The sequence below is a fragment of the Notechis scutatus genome, chromosome 6 (assembly GCF_049901735.1).
Source record: "Notechis scutatus isolate UNSWTSFEM ecotype Mainland chromosome 6, rNotScu1.2, whole genome shotgun sequence".
Classification (NCBI taxonomy): Eukaryota; Metazoa; Chordata; class Lepidosauria; order Squamata; family Elapidae; genus Notechis; species Notechis scutatus.
Genome location: NC_142014.1, coordinates 31,242,684 through 31,262,685, shown reverse-complemented (window position 1 = coordinate 31,262,685; position 20,002 = coordinate 31,242,684). Strand labels below are relative to the sequence as shown.

At 39.3% G+C, this 20,002-nt stretch overlaps 1 protein-coding gene across 23 annotated transcripts in view; it reads left to right on the top strand.

The window, feature by feature from the left end:
* PPFIBP1 (PPFIB scaffold protein 1) overlaps nt 1–20,002 on the top strand; it is a 90,818-nt gene that overhangs the window by 51,512 nt on the left and 19,304 nt on the right. For 8 of the 23 annotated variants that reach the window (XM_087967864.1, XM_087967872.1, XM_087967870.1 and 5 more), the window contains 9 exons: nt 822–933; nt 5,184–5,245; nt 6,050–6,134; nt 6,253–6,410; nt 7,643–7,773; nt 9,964–10,017; nt 15,466–15,520; nt 15,968–15,997; nt 17,663–17,819. In XM_087967864.1, the coding sequence (XP_087823990.1) occupies nt 822–933; nt 5,184–5,245; nt 6,050–6,134; nt 6,253–6,410; nt 7,643–7,773; nt 9,964–10,017; nt 15,466–15,520; nt 15,968–15,997; nt 17,663–17,819 (844 nt within the window). Of the gene's footprint in view, nt 1–821; nt 934–3,478; nt 3,512–5,183; nt 5,246–6,049; nt 6,135–6,252; nt 6,411–7,642; nt 7,774–9,963; nt 10,018–10,261; nt 10,313–15,465; nt 15,521–15,967; nt 15,998–17,662; nt 17,820–20,002 lie in introns of all 23 variants that reach the window. The other 15 variants (XM_087967866.1, XM_087967860.1, XM_087967856.1 and 12 more) reach the window with 3 other exon arrangements.

The following is a 20,002-nucleotide window of genomic DNA, read 5'->3' as shown; positions in this document are numbered from 1 at the left end:
AGAACCAAAGAAGCTTCTTGGAGGAGAAGCAAAACATCTTCTATCATAGTTTATTCATTTATCCATGTCTGCATTTTTTTTCTTACGCGCAAATGTACAGAGTACACAGTTACATTCCTACACATACACTATTTTTAAAAAATCATTTTACGCATCAAAGCCTGCTTGAATCATTTTTTGTTTGTGAAAGATATCGTTGTAAGAACTTTCAGTCTGGACTCACTTCCACTGAAAGCAGTGAGGGTAGAATTGTGCTTGTCGATATTGTACACGTAATTGTTGGTGAAAACGTGTCATGCATGAGCAAATGGTAATGAAGATCCTTTAAGGATCACATTTCAGTTCAACCCAGGATACTGAATGTTTAAATCAGAGATGGATTATGTTTTTGGCTGGAAGACAGGTTATTTTTATATTTGCATGGGTAAGGTTCAACTTACAACCATTTGCTTAATGGCCATTTGAAGTGACTTATAACAGATCATCAAGCTGACAATCATTTCAGCATCCCCGTGGCTGCATGATCCAAATTCAGATGCTTGGCAATGGATTCATATTTACGATGGTTGCAAAATGTTCATAAAATCGGCTGTGGCTCACTTAACAACCACTTTATATATCCATAGAAAATCTGGTGGTCCCAATTATCGTGGTAAGTTGAGGACTGCCCGTGATATAATTGACACCTTTGAAATGCCATTATTTCAAAATAAATGAACGCCATCTCTACTTTAAACAGCCAACGTTGGTTTAAACCTGTCCCTTTTTAGAAGTGAAAAACAAAATAATATATGTATATATTTTCCCCCCTGTCTGCTCAGGAAGAACTATTGTCTTTAAAAGAGAAATTAGAACAGAAGGAATCGGAGATAAAACGATTGCATGAGAAACTGGTCCTTCAAGTCAAAGAAGACATTGACATCAATGACAAAGGTGAGGTGGAAATTGTAAATACCATTTTTTGTGAGGGATTCTAGGAGTTGAAGTCCATACAGTTCAAGCTGAAAGCCACAGATCTTAAAGTTGCTAAGGTTGAGAAATCCTGGGCTAGATGGTTGCTTATTATTTTTTAACAAGCCAAATGGCAACTCATAAAACATTTCTATGCCTGTTTTAGAGTTGCCATGAACAGAAGGGAGAAGGTGGGGAGAAATTTGAAAGAGCAGTGTAGCAGTTTGGAACTGAAAGTGTGTTCCATTCATATCTTGCAAAAATTATAACTATGCTACCGGAATTTCTGCCCCGCAAATCTCTCATTGGAGAATGTGATTGGTGACTCTTGGCTATGAACATGATTGGAGAACGTGATTGATGACTCTTGGCTATGAACGTGTTTCGTTGGAGAATATGAATTATGATACACCCAGAAGGGTGGTGGGGAACCAGGGTCAAGGCTGACAGTGAATTATGTGTCTCAGAATCGGCTTCATACAAGTCATGCCAACATGTTTGCTCCTAATAAATCCTTTGAAGTTTTTGAAACTTGGCTTGACGCTTGTGATTTAATTAGAGCAACTGCAGGAATCCTGACACCAGGAACAAGTCAATTGTATTTGCCTCTCTCCCTACACCCTACCTGTAAGTCACTAGGAGTAGAAAATTTACTTTGGACATTCTTAAAATTAGGCTGAACAATTTCCTTTTAAAACACGCACCTCAAAAACTAAGCATTTACCCTTTGAAATTAACATCAGCAAATATGAAACAGTGTTGAAGATTTCAGAACAAGGAACAGCTAAATGTACACCTTTAATAAAAGCTAAACAAGCACGAACTTTTTAAATAAAGTAAGAAGCCACAAATTTTTGATTCATGGCATTATAAACTGGTTTTACTTTCTGAAGATGTGTGAGCTCCGAGTGTAATAATTAGCTGATTTATTCAGTTTAGAGGCCATTCAAGTCAATTTTTGATTCTGGACAGCTTACCAAATTGCAATCAATGCTGCATTTTATCCATCTGGGAACAAGGAGGGTGTGTTTGGTGCTTTTTCAAACCTTTTAACCAACAAACCATATGAGTTGTATTAGTTTGTTAATTTAAAATTATTCAATTAGCTAAATTTAATAGCTAAATTTTAAAATAACTAAATAACTGTACATAATTAAACCTTGGAAATAATAAATGCATCTATATTATTGCAAAGGTTTTACATTTGATGGGTTACTCCAACGTCATGATGCAGATCGTTATCGGTGGCATCCTGTGAGCCACGAATAAAATTTTTGCATTGTGCTTTAAAAGTGAAGACATTAAGATGTGGATGATTTTAAAAATCAGGTCAATCTCAACTGTGAAAATTTAGGGAGTGATTTTACCAGTTACTCCCTCTTGACCCAATTTCACAAAGTGGTTGGGGGTAGGAGATTTGCAGTAGGCATGCTAAGTGAACTGCTTTTGAGGTTCTAGATTTTTACATGAATGTTGTGGCTTGTCAGCCACCACCAGCTGAATCAGAGGAGGAGGAGGTGTGGGAGTCAGGGTCAGCATCAAAGCAACCTGGGAGCTCCGAGGGGGAAGAGGGAATGGAGCTGACAGAGAGAGGGGTGCAGGCAAAGCCTGGGCCATCTATCAGCCCTCAGATGGAGAGTCAACAGCCCCCAGGTCTGGAGGTGGAGAGGAAGAGGAGGAACAGCTGGGTCCAGTGCCTGATGTGCAGATGCGCAGAAGGCAGAGGAGAGGACAGCAGTGGAAATCTATGGGCTGGTCCTCGGGATGGAAGAGCCACTGCTGGTAGCAAAGCCCCACCAGAGCTCTGGGGATAAAAGGCAGGGGGTGGAGATGAATAGATGTGGCAGACACCTTGTCAGAATTCCGTCAGTTACTCCAATTAAATCATGAGCCTCGAGCCACACTCCCAAAACTAAAGAGGGTTTATTTGAAGTTAACATTCTACATCTGGCACTAACCTGCACATAGCCAACTCTGAGAAATGTAATTCACTGTCACCCTTTATCCTGCTTTTCTCCCCACCCCTCTGGGTGTATCATCCAATGGAAAACATCCATAGCCAAGAATCATCAATCATGCTCTCCAATTCGATTTTTGTGGGGCAGAAGCTTCAGTCATCTAATCAGTCTTTAAAGAAAATATGAATGGAATGTACTTTCGATTCCACACTGGATTTTTGTGGGGCAGAAGCTTCAGTCATCTAATCAGTCTTTAAAGAAAATATGAATGGAATGTACTTTCGATTCCACACTGCCGCCTGCTCTTTGAAATTCCCCCCCCTTCTTTCTGTTGTCAATTCTAAAACGTGTACACAAAATGTTTTATGAGTTAACACAACTATTCCTTTGGTGGCCAGCTGGACTTGTTACCAGAACTGCTGGCGCTCCTAATAAAGGAATCATTGATTTAACTGCAGAGGGTTTGTCATATTCAGGGAGCTGGGTCAGAACAATTTGTGAACAAATCTGGTAACAAATGCGCTACAGGAGGTTTGATGCTGATTTGTCTCGTGGGTCTTCCTGCACAGATGACAATTGTAAAAAGAAGCTGAAAGACAAAAGTAAGGGTTTTTTTTTAAATGTCCTCTCTCCAACATGTTTCACACATTGTTTTCCCAGTAGTGCTTCCTGCATGTATCATGCGAAAACCATATTAACAAAACCCCTCACCTCATCTTCACCCTTCATCTGTAGTTCAGCGAGGGAAACAGTAAAGGGGACCCTTGTGGTTTTTAAATGCTCTACAGGTGGTCCTTGACTTACAATTGAGCCCAAAATTTCTGTTGCTAAGTGAGATGGTGGTTGTTAAGCCCCATTTTACGACCAGTCTTTCCACAGTTGCTAAGTGAATTGCCACAGCTATTAAATTAGTAACATGGTTATTAAGTAAATCTGGCTTTACTTGTCAGAAGTTTTCCAGAGGACAATGCAACTGTCATAAATATGAACCGGTTGCCGAGCGTCTGAATTTTGATCATGTGATCAGGCTGCCATAGTTGTAGGTGTGAAAAACAATCATAAGTCACATTTTTTTGGTGCCGTTGGAACTTGGAACGGTCACTAAATGAACTGTTGTAAGTTGAGGACTACCTGTATTTTCCCTTTAAGGGAAGTGATGGATTTCTAATAGCAATAGTTCTTGGTTCACAGTTGGGAACATGCTTAGCATGTAACGCAAAGGTCTCCATTTCGGTTCAACTGGATTGATTAAATTGATCTGAGAGCAACAAGTACCTTTGATAAATTCCATTCTCACAAGTCTAATTGATTTTATTTATCAGAGATCACAAAATGGTCCTTGCTAGCATCTTCTACTGTTTTTTTGTGAGAAACTAAGGCTGAATAGCAATAGAACTCAGACTTATATACCACTTCATAATGCTTTACAGCCCACTCTAAGTGATTTACAGAGTCAGCCTATTTTCCCCAACAATCAGGGTCCTCATTTTACTGACCTCGGAAGGATGGAAGGCTGAGTCAACCTTGCGCCATTCAGGATCGAACTGCTGGCAGTGGGCAGAGTCAGCCTGCAATTCTCCATTCTAACCACTGCACCACCACATATCAGCATGACATTTTATGGCAGTAGAGACATCCACCTTCTTGTCTTAAATCTCTCATTTCAGAATCACTTTGATATAATCCATTACCATGTTTTTTCCTACTCTTTTTATGTTTCTTCACCTGTTCCATTTTCCATCACTTTGTTTTGCGGCTGTTGATGTTATTTCATCAATGTTTTAATCTCTGGAGATTTGTAACGTTAATGACAAATGAATAAGATTGAGCATTCCCATTGTATTTTACAGAGCAACAGTTGCGTAGTTGGTAAGAGTGAGTCAAAAATCACAAACTTGTCGTTTTTAGAATTCCCATTTTACATTGCTTTTGAGTCCTTCACACATTGTCCCCTGATTTAAAATTTGTCACTTTGGTTAACATTGTGTTGACTTCAATTTACAAGTTGGCTTGCAGTGTCTTTCAATGCTGCCAGTACTGTAATGGACGAGAAGTGTGCAAGGAATGATGATTATTAATCTTCAATGCGCATGATCGTCACATGCCCCTTTCTCCATTAAAAACTAATTTGATTTCTTTCTGTTTAAATTTGGGGTTTAACTGAAAGGAATCTAGCTGTAATTCTCCCAGTTCGTGCTAAACTATAGAGTTGGTCAAGATTGGTTTTCTTTCTAACCTTCCACGGGAATGTAAGCAGTAGTCTTTATATTTTAGGTGTTGAAGTTCAAAAGATGAAGAAGGCCGTGGAATCTCTGCTGGCAGCAAATGAAGAAAAGGTAGGCATGAACGTATTTTCTGATTTTGATTTTGGTAACTCAAAAGAAGGTATTGAGTTGGTGACCCTGAGGTCCAAGGCTAGTCATAAAAGCTGGAATTTATGAATTTGCTGGAGTTTTTAAGATCAATAAAGAGTTGTAATGTTGCTTTCTTGCAGACGTTTCATGACCCAAGTAGGTAACAACATCAGGGCTAGAAGGGAGTGGGTTTTGTGGAAAGGAGGAGGAGAAGGAGGAGGAAGAGAAGGAGAAGAATTAGAAGGATATGGAGAAGAAAAAGGAAAAAGAGAAGGAGAGGGATGGGAGGAGGAGTAGGGCCCTTGGTGAGTTCTGAGCTTGGTTATTTTCTTGCATACATTTCATTAACCAAACTAGGTAACAGTGCTAGTGATGATATTACCTAACACTTACACTGATGATGTTACCTAGTTGGGTAATGAAATGTCTGCAAGAAAGCAACCAATCTCAAAGAGCACCAAGGACCCCTTGCTCTTAAGATCCTGGAGCTTCCAGTGTTTCAGAGTAAGGCATTTTGCTTCACATTCAATCCTGGGAAAATACCTGGATGCCTTCAGGTATCACAGTTACAAGTTGCGTTTACATTCTTCCATTCAGCGTGTTGCTCAACCATACCACGGAACCATAACTGCGTGAAACAGGTGTTTTATTTCTAAATCAGTTTGATGCTCGGTCAGGATCTCCTGCTTTGGGCAGGGGCCTGGACTAGAAGACCTCTAAGGTCCTTTCCAACTCTTGTTATTCTATGCCTTAAGTGATTCAAAGAGAGGCCTTTCTTTGTTCTAGGATCGGAAGATCGAGGACCTTCGCCAGTCCCTCAATCGCTACAAGAAGGTGCAGGATATGGTCATTTTGGCTCAAGGGAAGAAAGGTATAGAATGCCACTCCATTCCATATTTTCCATTCCACTTCACTCTACTTGCAGAATGGCAAACCCGTGATGGCAAAGAAGACGCTTGATCTATAAATTTCTGATTTTCTATTCTTAGGCAAGGATGATGAAAGCGAGGAATCTGGGAGTCCAGCATCGGTCTCCTCAATTTTGTTAGAACCACAGAATCTAAGCGAAGCTGACAAAACTCCTTCTTCCACTCTGCTTTCAAGTTCTCCAAACCATGAAGAGTTGAGGACCACAAATTCCGAAGAGGTATTTCATTTTTTTCCCTCCGTTAGCTTCCCTTCCGACACTTTCTGGGAAACCGAATAGGTATTCAATTTCAGATTTAGAACATTTTTTAAAAAAATATTTGTACTATAGACCTTAAATTATATCAGGAGAAAACTTGACGGTTTCAGGTTATGGAGCTTGTGTTACGCTTCTGTATTAGGCTAATAAATAGAATAGAATAGAACAGAGAATAGAATAGAATAGAATAGAATAGAATAGAATAGAATAGAATAGAATAGAATAGAATAGAATAGAATAGAATAGAATTCTTTATTGGCCAAGTGTGATTGGACACACCAGGAAGTTGTCTTGGTGAAAATGCTCTCAGTGTACATAAAAGAAAAGATACATTCATCAAGAGTCCAGAATCATCAGGTACAACACTTAATAATAGTCACAGGGTACAATAAGCAATCAAATCATACTAGGAAACAGTCAATATAGATCTTAAGGATGCAAGCGACAAAGTTACAGTCATACAGTCACAAGTGGGAGGGGATGGGTGATAAGGAGTGATGAGAAGATTAACAGTAATAGTAGTGCAGACTTTGTAAATAGTTGGACAGTGTTGAGGGAATTATTTGTTTAGCAGAGTGATGGCGTTCAGGAAGAAACTCCCCTCATGTCTAGTTGTTCTGGTGTGCAGGGCTCTATAGCGTCATTTAGAGGGAAGGATGTCCAGGATGTGAGGGGTCTGTAGATATTTTCATAGCCCTCTTTTGGACTCATGCAGTATATAGGTCCTCAATGGAAGGAATGTTGGTAGCCATTGTTTTTTCTGCAGTCCTAATTACTCTCTGGAGTCTGTGTCTGTCTTGTTGGGTTCCAGAACCAAACCAGACAGGTATAGAGGTGCAGATGACAGACTCAATCATTCCTCTGTAGAACTGGCTCAGCAGCTCTTTGGGCATTTTGAGCTTCCTGAGTTGGCGCAGAAAGAACATTCTTTGTTGTGCTTTTTTGATGACGTTTTTGATGTTAAGTGTCCATTTTAGGTCATGTGATATAGTAGAAGCTAGAAATTTGAAGGTCTCTACTGTTGATACTGTGTTGTCTAGTATTGTAAGAGGTGGTAGTATGGGAGGGTTTCTTCTAAAGTCTACCACCATTTCTATGGTTTTGAGTGTGTTCAGTTCCAGATTGTACCAGTTACATCACGAGCTATCTGTTGTCGCTTAGTGCAAAATACAATGTTTCTTTTTAAATTGTAGAATTTCACCCAGCTCCACACTAGCGTCTTGCAAGTTTCCATTCCTTCTTTTTCACAACCGTTCAGACATTCAGAAGAACAGAGCGAAAAAGGAAATGTCCCATCCAAGATGGAAATTGAAAGTGAAAGCAGGTAAGAACACCTTATGCAATACTCCCTAGGTTTTTCGTGAAGAAATTGAACGTAATAATTTTTTTTAGATCCATATACTTCTGGTCAACTCATAAAATATTTCTAGGGTCTTTTTAGAGTTGCCAACAGAAAGGGAGTGGGGAGCAGTGCGGCAGCTTGGAAATCAAAAGTGCATTCCATAAATAGTTTTTCAAAGATAGTAAATAGGTGACTGAAGTTTCTACTGCACAAAATTCTAACTGGAGAGCATGATTGATGACTCTTGGCTATGGAGGTGTCCCATTGGAGAATATGAATTATGATACACCCAGGGGGTGGGGGAAAAGCAGGGTCAAGGATGACAGTGAATGATGTTTCTCAGAGTCGGCTGCACCCAGGCAGTCCTGGACATGTTAACTCCCAATAAATCCTTTTGAAGTTTTGGAAGTTTGGCTCGAGACTCATGATTTAAATGGGGGGAACTGCCGGAATCTTAACACTTTTCTCACAAAGTGAGAGGTTGGCCAAGGAAACATAATACAGGCAGTCCTAGAGTAATGCCAAATTTCTGTTGCTAAGTGAGAACAGTGTTGAGTTTTGGGCCATTTTACAAGCTTTCTTGCCTCAATTGTTAAGTGAATCACTTCAGTTGTTAAGTTAGTGAGACGGTTGTTAAGTGAATTTGGCTTCCCCATTGACTTCTCTTGTTGGAAGGTCACAAAAAGGGACCATGGGACCCCAGGACCCCATCATAACTACGAGTCAGTTGCCAAGTGTCCAAATTTGGATCATATGATCACGGGGATACTGTAACGGTCATAAGTGTGAAAAACGTTCACAAGTCACTTTTTTCAACGTTGTTGGAACTCCGAACAGTCACTAAACACACTGTTGTAAGTCAAGGACTGGCTGTATAGAGTGGTTGCAGGGATACATAGATACCAACTTTGGTAATGTTTGCCAATTCCAGTAGGAGAGAATGCGAAATAATTTTTGCATAGTCGTGGTTGTTATTATCCTGCTGAGACCTGAACCAAATCCAATGATTTTGATCTTAGGGGGACAATATTTTGCCAGGGTTTTATTTGAGGAAAAGCATCAAGAATTCAAACAGATTTTTTTTGGGGGGAGGGGGGGAGAGAAAAAATTCGATAGCATTTAGACAGAGATGAGAACATTCCTATGCTATTTTGTGAACTTCTCGTAATTTCCCTTAAAAAAAACGGAAATTTCGTTCCAATATAACTCACGGATTGCCGTCAAACTTAATTTTAGAAGAATGAGCCTAGACTATATTTCTTTCCCGTCTAGAACAATTTCCAGAACCGTAAAGCCTACGCACTTGAAATTTGGCCCCTAGGGGCTCACTAAAAAAGGATTTGGCATCAGAGACTTAGTATTTCCTAGATGATGATGATGATGATGATGATGATGATTATACACAAAAATGACAGTATACGCAGCAAACAAGATAACCATGCTGCGTTTCATATCACAAATCGCTAGTCGAATACTTCCCAAGCGTTTAGGACTGCGTGATGTATCGGCGGATTATGTGAGCAGATCCCAGTAAGGTGGCCTTCTGCAGCTGATCAATGGTGATCTTGTCAGCGCCAATAATAATAATAATAATAATAATAATAATAATAATTATTATTATTATTATTATTATTATTATTATTACTATTACTACTACTATTATTATTACTATTATTATTAACGCGCTCTGATGCTAAGGAGTTCTATTTCCCCTCCCCTCCTGAAAAGAAATCTCCTCCAAATGCAAAACACAAGCAGAGGAGTTTCAGTTTCAATTTCACAGCACCAAGCAGCTTTAGGACAGAACAGTTGAGCTAAGCCACGCCCAGGCTCCTTGCTGTCTCCTTCTTGCTCACACAGCAAATACTGTTTCAGTTTCCAAACAGCCCTTAACTCTCTTACACACTGACAGGACGCTAGCTAGATGAATACCGATGGATGCTGGTAGGCAGAGGCAGAATTTCCCCCTCCCTTATTTTCCTCCCCAAAAGCTAAGCCCGACCACATAGTTTCATAGCCAAGCATGGGTATTCAACTAGTTTATTTGTATTAGTAACTATTATTTATAATTTTTATTATTTATTAGTAAAATAATTTTATAAGTGATAATACTATAAGATGAGGCAGTATTGTTAAGGCTCTCTTTATTTTCTTTTAATCTTCTTTTTGCAGCGAAAAACACCTGGCAGTGGTTTCCATAGAAACCCAACTAAGTGATACAAAAATGTAAGTATCCTATCAAAATCTAAATCTTGACACACCCGAACCCCAAAACCATTAAACTCTTTTACAGAAATGCCTTTGTGTTGTTGATAGGGGTTTGGTGCCTGCAGGGATGGTGGAGTCAAAAACGTGGCTGCCATTTTGACTTTTCTGCCCCTTCCCGGCATCTACAGCTGGTTCTTCCCCTGCTTTTATTTCTCTGCTGCTCTTCCAGTTACTCTAGCCCAGTTTCCCTTTTCTGTTACAGCGTGAAGCATCTCCAAGCAAGCTGTATAGCACCAGGGATATATCGAATTTTGTAATATATATATATATATTCCCAAATAATTTCTGGCTAGTTTTTCCTTGCAAGGCAAAAAAAGAGAGATTGATTTCCGGCGCTCCTAAATTAATCATTAGCACTGGCGCTTCGATTAATCCAAGTTATGAAATAGTTTTTGCTGGACTGAGGTGCATATTTTTGTAACCATTTCTAACCCAATAATTATTTCACAGTGAATACCTGAGAGAATATTCTCCCTACAGGTTTAATCAAAGAGGAATGGCGGGCTGTGAAGGGGAGACCATACCAAATGTTTAAATCTTCTTGGTTACTAAGTGATTACTAATAGTACAGGTAGTTCTCGACTTACAACAATTCATTTAGTGATCATTCAAAGTTACAATGGCACTGGAAAAAATGTGATGGATGACCATTTCTCACACTTACATGTGATCAAAATTCAGATGATTGGCAGCTGACTCATATTTACAATGATTGCAAAGTTCCAGGGTCTCGCGATCTCTTTTTGTGACAAGGTCAGATTCACTCAACAACTGTGTTACTAATTTAAGAATTGTGGTGATTCACTTAACAGCTATGGCCATAAAATTGGGGACTTAACAAATGTCTCACTTAGCAACAGAAATTTTGGACTACATTGTGGTCGTAAGTCGAGGACTATCTGTATTTCAGGGGTTTTTAGTGAAAGGGTGTGATGACCCAGGGCGTGGCACAAAAGCGACAAAGTCACAAAAGTAGGTAAAGTCCCTTTAATTCCTCCAACTTGGCTCCCAATGTCCAGTTATCATTGGATGGAGAAAAAAACTCTCCCAAGAACAGTTTTTAAAGGGAAGAAATTCAGTCTGAACCCAAAGTCCATATAGATTATTAATAAAAACCAACACAAACCACGCTGCAGCATTTTTTTCCCCAAACCCCAAAAACTTTAACCTTAGACTGTCTACTATTGACCTCACCCCTTTCCTAAGAGGTCCATGTATCCATAACTATGTTTTTATTATCTTGTAAGCAATTGACAAATAAAAATAAAAAATAAATTAACGAGACAGGGCATGGTAATGAATTGCAGACTTCAAAAGATAACGAAACACACACAGTTGGGAGGATGCCAAAACCCAGATAAGACTTGACAAACAAAGATAATGCATGCTTTGCTTCTAGCAAGGTACTGTGCGCAAACACCCTCTTTATCCTGTTTTCCCAGCTGCAGCTAATGAAGGGAATCAAGCCCTTTTTCTCCCCCATAATCCATGTTGCTCCCTTATCCGTTCATGCCTTAGGATGCAGAGGAGGTGGGCCTGGGTCTTCCTCTGAATGCCCAGCCAGACTGTGCCCTTCCCCAGTTTCCTCCCCAGCCACTGGAGCCACACTCCCTGTCAGCTGTTCGACCTTCCCCTCGGAATCAGACTCCAACAGGGGCATGACAAAGGGTTTTGGAAATACAGATACAGATAATCAGAGTTGGAAGGGACCTTGTAGGTCATCTAGTCCAACCCCCTGCCCAAATGGGAGACCCTACACCATTTCTGACAAATGGCAGTCCAATCTCTTCTTGAAAGTCTCAACTGATGGCGTTCCCACAACTTCCGAGGGCAAGCTGTTCCATTGGTTGATTGTTCTCACTGTCAGAAAGTTTCTCCTTATTTCCAGGTTAAATCTCTTCTTGTTCAGTTTCCATCCATTGTTCCTTGTCTGGCTTACAGGAGCTTTAGAAAATAGCTTGACCCCTTTTTCCCTGTGGCAGCCCCTCAAATATTGGAAGACCGCTATCATGTCTCCCCTGGTCCTTCTCTTTACTAGACTAGCTAAGCCCAGTTCCTGTAACCGTTCTTCGTATGTTTTAGCCTCCAGTCCCCTAATGATCCTGGTTGCTCTTCTCTGTACTTTTTCTAGAGTCTCAACATCTTTTTTATAATGTGGTGACCAAAACTGGATGCATTACTCTAGGTGTGGTCTTACTAAGGCTTTATAGAGTGGTATTAGTACTTCCCTTGATCTTGACTGTATCCCTCTGTTAATGCAATTTTGGATTGCATTAGCTTTTTTGGAGGCTGCTGCACACTGCTGGCTCATATTTAGCTGGTTGTCCACTAAGACTCCAAGATCCCTCTCACAATTACTTCTATTGAGCCTGGTTTCACCCAGTCTATATGTGTACTTTTGGTTTTTCTTGCCTAAGTGTAGGACTTTACTTTTCTCTACATTGAATTTCATTTTGTTAGATATGGCCCAGTGTTCTAGTCTGTCAAGATCCATCTGGATCTTGAGCCTATCTTATTGGGTGTTAGCTATTCCTGCCAGCTTAGTATCATCTACAAATTTGGTAAGTTCCCCTTCTATTCCCTCACTGTTTTTCTTTCTCAATGGTATTGTGCTGGTCTGGGCTTCTAAGATCATACTTTTTACAGTTTCCCAAGATTCTTGAGTTGTTTTCCCCTTTAGGATTTTCATCCATGGAATCTTTCCCAAGTTCTTTCTGAGTTTATTGAAATCTTCTCTTTTAAAATCCAAGACTCTGGTGTCATTATGTTCTGTTGCTTGTGTTTGTGTTATGTTGAATTCTAGTATGACATGGTCACTCTCACCCAAGGTTCCTGCAGTTTCAGCTTCCTCTATCACTTCTTCTCTGTTTGTAACAATTAAGTCCAGTATGGCTGTCCCTCTAATTTCACCCTCTACCTTTTGGACAACAAAGTTGTCAGCTAGGTTGGTTAGGAACTTATTTGATTTCTCACTTGGTGCAGAATTAGTTTTCCAATTGATATCAGGATAATTGAAGTCTCCCATTACTATTGTTGTGTGTTTCCTGCATATGTTTGTTAGTTGGCTGGCAAAAAGGACATCTATTTTTTCTGCTTGATTTGGTGGCCTATAATATACGCCTATGGCCATGTCATTCTTTTTTCTTTTATATTGACCCATATGCATTCTAGGAGGTTTTCATCTTTGGTTTCATGCATTTCTGTAGCAATATAGTGGTCTTTTACATACAGTGCAACTCCACCACCTCTTTTATGGGGTCTGTTTTTTTTAATAGTTTGTATCCTTCTACCAGTATATTCCAGTCATGGGTTTCATCCCACCAAGTTTCTGTTATTCCAACTATATCATATTTACCTTCATGTATTCGTAGTTCGGAAGGAGAGATAGAAATTGAAGTCCTATGGAATTGTTTTGGAGAAAGTTTATCAAATTATCGTTAAATATATCATAGTGGGAGGGAGACACGCAAAATCAGAACAGGATACTCTGAACTTATAAGAAGTCTTCCAGCTTTTCCAAGGGATCTTCTGATATTTCTTTTACAGAAAGAAAGCTCCTTCAATTTTGGACCGCTTGAGAGAAAGTTGATTTTATTTTTGTTGTCCTTGAGACAAACTTGATTCCAAACAAGTCCGTGCAATTTTCCTTGGCAATGCTTTTCCAGAAATAGTTTGTCCTTTCTACCTTCCTAGAGTTGAGAAGGATTAAATAAAGTCACCCAGAGGGTTTTGTGCCTAATGCAAGACCAGAATTTAATCTTCTGGTTTTTTAGCCTGATATCTTAACTACTACACCAAGCCTGTTCTCATTTAGGGGAAAAAAAATAAAAAATTTACCTCAGCCAAGGGTTTCATTATTTTAAAGTCTCTTTTGCACAGATATCACATACTAGAAGAATAATTTCTCTTTGCTATTATGGAAACATGGCAACTGGTCCTTTGTGTGACAAATCAGTTTGGAAATTAAATCTGAAAACTAAAACTAAATGAAAAAAGAGACAGCATGTTCATTTTGTGCATGACTTGAGCATTGAAGAGGTTTATTCATTGCATATTGTCATTTAAAAATCACACACACACAAAAACATGTGGTTTGATCTTTTGTGCATCTGGTTTTGGAAACTTAGTTTGAAAAATTGCAGGAGAATGAATTTTCAGAGCTGATGTGCATTTGCAAAGTTTTATATACTGGGACTTTGAGGATAATGGATTCAGTTATATGAATCTTCATACTCTTGAACACATTTATGACCTTTTAAAATTTTTAGTCCCATAATATCAATTAATTTTAGAGGGAAATTGAATCTTCAGGAACGATTAAATTGGAATTTATCAAGTGATTCCTTTCCCTATTTAATCAGACTCATTGGGTTTCTTGTCTGAGCTAAATTAATATAATGAAAACGTGCCAAGTGAAATATTTCTGTATAGTAGCAACTCATTACCAGTTATACAGGATTGTGAATCCTGACTTATGTTTCATGTAAGCACAATCATTATCTTAGAAAAATTTATTGACCAACCTACCAATTTTCTCTTTGGTGTCCTTGGAGCTCTCTGAGTTTGGTGGTTTTGTGGTAGTTCACCAGGACCTGATGATGTTCATGAATGAAGACAAATAGATGTGCCCCAGGATAATGTTGCAGGATTCAATCTGCTAGAAAGAAGTTCCCTGAAGATGGGCTCCAACATGAATCCAAAAATTCAGAAGACAAAACTTCTGGTCCCTGTGACTGACCCAGATGGGATCCTGCAACTGATGATGTTCTCTAGTTGGGTCATGAAACATCTGCAAGAAGACCACCAAGCTCAGAGCACCAAGGACCCCACTGTTCAAACCTAAGCTTCAAATATTCTCTCCTATCCATACCAGGCCTTGTTTGTAGATGTGCCCATAACTCACATTAGGGACAAAGTTTTTATTTATTTATTTGCAGTTGTGTGCAAAAATATTTGGAATTTAAGAGACTCCATCCCACGTGTTTGGAATTCAAACACGACTTGAAACGATGGTTCTAAACTTACCAAAAGTGTTCTAATGGTATCCCAGTTATTCTGGAAGTAATTCCAAGCTTGAAACAACAACCCGACCAGTCTGAAAATTTATTCATCCCTATAGGTTCTTGACCCCATGCATATCAGAACTATCCTTGAATTATTCTAACCAATGTTGTTTTTCCCAACTGGAAAAAAAATCATGAGAGACTATAGACATGGGCTAGATTTTCAAGGAATAAGTTGTGGGAAACTATTGCGTTTTCTTGAGATTCCTAGTTTTCTCCTTTGGTGAGATATCAATTGGAGAACTTCCTCAACTTTGTTCGAATTTTTACCTTGCTGATTGAATGTATGAGACCCAAATTTAAATTTTTGTTTGCTTATTTTTCTTATAATTTGTTCCAAAAGTTCTGCTCTAAAGAAATCTAGCAGTCTTGGAAACTTGAAGAAAGATGCCTCAGAGGTAGGTAATCCTACTTTTTTTTCTCTTTAAATATTCTTATTGATCATTGATCTGCTATTATTAACTCATGCTGTTCTTTTCAGTCCTTTATCTGTATTTCATGGTTTTGAAATTGCCTGTGAATATTAATTACTTAAAAATAATTTATGTGCTGGAAGCTTCATTAAATATTTCCAATCATACATCATTCTAGCTAGGTTTATTTTGAAAAAAAAAAAATAGTATTTATAATTTTATTAGAAAAAGGTTTTCATTTGTCTATTTTTAAACAAATGTCTAAACATAATAAAACAGATTGTTTTATAAGATACAATCAGGATGTTTTATTAAGTTGTGTGTCATGGATGACTTGAATTGAACACATTTTAGTTTACAATTAAATGAAGAGTGATTCAATGAAATAGCAATTTATGTGACATATTTAATATGCCAAATTCTTCTCCACAGGATAAAGAGTCCAGAGACAAGCTAGCAGAGGTAATGGGATAAATAGACAGAGCTGGTTGTTTTTCTATCATATTCCTCTATGTTTGAACAATGTCCTCTTTTGTGATTACAGACCAGTTCACAAATTTTGCAAATGTGCATGCATTACAAAATTCAGAGAAATGTAAAAACTGAACGAGAATTGTATTTGGGATGGAAAATACAATTGCAATAATAAGAATAACAATAATAATCTATCACTCTTACATGTTTTATCCATGACCTGGTCATCGAAACTACACAATTATGGATGAACCATGTAACAATGATACCCGTTGTCATTGGGGCACTTGGTACCATGTCCAAGAATTTTATAAAATAATCAAGAAATTGCAGGTTCTTTCAATATCACCAGTGGAACTGCAAAAAACTTTGCTACTCGGAACAACATACATTTTAAGAAGATATTTGGTTGATACCTAGGATGCTGGCAGCAACCTGTATCAACCATCAGTGCCAGTCGATTATATTTGTGATACATTTTTAAATGTTCAGTTGACTAAGTTTCATGTTTAATGAATAAAAGTTTATAACAACAACAATAATAAAATAAGAATAAGAACTTGTGTGTTACCCCAATTGTAATTGGAGCCCTTGGAGCAATACGTAAAGGGCTACCTCGCTATTTGGAAATCCTGAATTTATCAGACTTGAATACGCTGATTCTACAAAAAAACCACCCTACTTGGAACAGCTTATATCCTCCAACGCTACCTGAACATTTCCTAGGTCCTTGGTTAGGACTTGAGCTGTTGAGCTACCAACCAGCCCCAAAGGCTGTGAATATCACTAAAGATCAACTAATAATAACAATAACAACAACAATAATAATACTTGGTTGATACCTAGGATGCTGTCAGCAACCCATATCAACCATCAGCGCCAGTCGATTATATTTGTGATACATTTTTAAATGTTCAGTTTGACTAAGTTTCATGTTTAATAACAACAACTACTACTACAACAACAACAACCCAATGAAACCACTAACTATAGTATCAAGTTCTGGGTAAATCTAACTCACCATTTTGGCAGGCAAGTTAAAACCAAATGTACAAGGACGCTTATCAATATTTTTTTTAAATATATGTCTTTAAAGTTCTTGAGAACTTCATACCTCTTGTGTAATACAGGTAGTCATAGACTTATGACCACAACTGAACCCAAAATTTCTGTTGTTAAGCGAGTTTTGTGCCATCTTACGATCTTCCTTGCCACCGTTGTTAAGCAAATCACTACAGTTGATAAGTTAGTAACCCGGTTGTTAAGTGAACCTGGCTTCCCCATTGCTTGTCAGAAGGTGGCAAAGGGGGAATCACATGACCCCCCAGGACATGGCAATCGTCATAAATGTGAATCAGTTGCTAAGTATCTGAATGTTGATCACATTATCATGGGGATGGTGCAGAGGTCGTAAGTGTAGAGAATGGTCGTAAGTCCCTTTTTCCAGTACTGTTGTAACTTTGAACGGTCACTAAATGAACTGTTGTAAGCTGAGGTCTACCCGCAATAGCGTTCAGGTGCATTTTGAGGAGGCTATCTTCATTTGACTTTTGATCTTTCCCACTTCAAGACTCTTGTGTCCCGTGATGTCATGGACCGTGATTGCAAAGTTGACTTTTTCTTTTTCTTTCTTTTTTCCCTCCAACCAATCAGAATAAATCACCGGTGGAGAATAGCAAATATGTAACCCTTCCTTGCAAGTCTCCGGGTGAAGAAGAGGCTTTCGGATCACGCAAAGCCAGGTCATCCTTCGGCCGAGGTTTCTTCAAGATCAAAAGTAACAAACGGACAGCAAGCGCACCTAATTTGGGTAGGTCCAGACGTAGCATTCAACTTTTTAAACTTCATAGGCAGAAGGAGATGAAATACTCCACTCTTATTATAGTACATCAGGGTTGTGATTTAAGAGCTGATCAGCTGCTGCAATGATGTAATAATGGGAATGAGTCAGCAAGGTTTTGGCTGTTATCCCTTTAAGAGCCTGTATAATAAGGAGAGGCCCTGTTAGGACAGCGCTCTCTCTCTCTTGCTTGTGTGTTCTTCCCTGCTGTAATTTGCTGCTTGTTTGACCTCTTGTGATGACCCGGGGCATGGCACAAAGGCAACACAGTCAAATAAGCAAGAAGAGTCCCTTTATTATTTCCAACTTTGCCCTCAATGTCCAGGTTACCTTTGGCTGGAGAAAATCTCTCCCAGGAGTAGGCTTTAACTGTAGAAAATTTAGTCCAAAACAAGGTACATGCAAACTGTAACAAAAAATCCAAACAAACCACGCTGCAGTAATTAACTTGACAGGGAAGGAGAAGGAATTGCAGACTTGAAAGCACAGAAAAACTCACACAGTTGGGAAGATGCCAGCAACACAAATAAGCCTCGAGGATACCAGATAAATTTGCTTCCAATAGCTTGTTGCACGCAGCTTCCCTTTTTAAACACTGTGTTCCCAGCTGCAGCTAATGAAGGGAATCAGGGCCCTTTCTCCCCTGTAAGCCATGCAATTCACATTGCTACCTTCTCCATTTCTCCCTGCATGCCCTAGGATGAAGAGGGGATGCGCCTGGGTCTTCCTCTGAACTCCCTCTCCCTTGTTTTTACCTATTCCCTACTCTGCCCAGCCAGACTTTGCCCTTCCTCAGTTTCTTCCCCAGCCAATGGAGCTACACTCCCTGTCAGCTATTCGGCCTCCCCCTCCAAATCAGATTCTGACAGGGGCATGACACCTCTGCCTATAGTAAGTGTATGTATAACATATGTTCTTTTGTAGATAAAACCACTATTTATTACAAACCTCTGTTTGCTGCTATTTCTCCTGGGTTGTCTCACTTAGTAAAGCTGTGTGCACACTGACCTAACATTTTTCCGTTTGCAAAATGCAGAAAAGAGGCATTGGGCAGCTGAAGGAAAGAAAACCAGTTGTTTTGTTTAGTATCTACAAAATTCAAACTTACCCTTGAGTTTCTGCGAAAGTATGCCCAAAATAATATCAGGCACAGGTAGTCCTCGACTTATGACCACAATCGAGCCCCCCAATTTAGGTTCTTAAGTGAGATGTTTGTGAAGTGAATATTGCCCATGTTACGGCATTTCTCCCCGCCGTTGTTAAGGGAAGCAACTGCAGTTGATAAGTTTGTAACCCGGTTGGTAAGTGAATCTGGCTTCCCCGTTGATTTGGCTTCTCAGAACGTCACCAAAAAGGGGGGTCGTGAAAAGTGGGAAGCTGCAACGGTCATAAGTATGAACCAGTTGCCAAGTGTCTGAATTTGGATCATTGGGGGTACAGCAAAGGTCGTAACTCTGAAAAATGGCTGGAAGTCACTTTTTTTCAGTGCCGTTATAACTTTGAATGATCGCTCAATGAACTGTGAGTCGAAGACTGCCTGTTGTGCACACTGTGTTTGGTGATTAATTTCAAATGTGGTTTTACTTAAATGCACCTCTGTTGTGTAGTGATAATCTACATGCCTTTGCTCTTATGCCAATAGCTGTGGATCATGCCATCTTGCCATCTTTCCACTAGAGAAAAAAAAAAGACATAGTTTGGACAGTAATGTGTACACACACACACACACGGACTCTAGAATCATGTGACATTTTTAGGCTAAGTATACTAGGAAGTGCAGCTGTAGGGGAAGGAGTGGCAGAACCTGGTGGTGGCGTTAAAAGAGGAATCGGCCTAGAATCCCTACGTAGTCACAAGCAGAGTCCGGCCAACTCCTCTGTAGCTACAGGGTTGAACTTCCACTGCTCAGCAACCCAATCATGTTTACATCTGTTTGCGGCATCCTTTGATCACACAACTGCTGTTTACGATGGGTTGCCCCCACAAAACTGGTTCTTATTTCGAGGTTTTGGCAAAACCACATCCGGAGCAAACCATTGGGTTTGTTTAACGACAGCTGTGTGCTCTTAACAGCCGTGGCATTGGCTTCATGACCTCATCAGCTTCTTAACGATGATTCAAAAAAGCCATAAAATTGGACAGGCGCCATTATA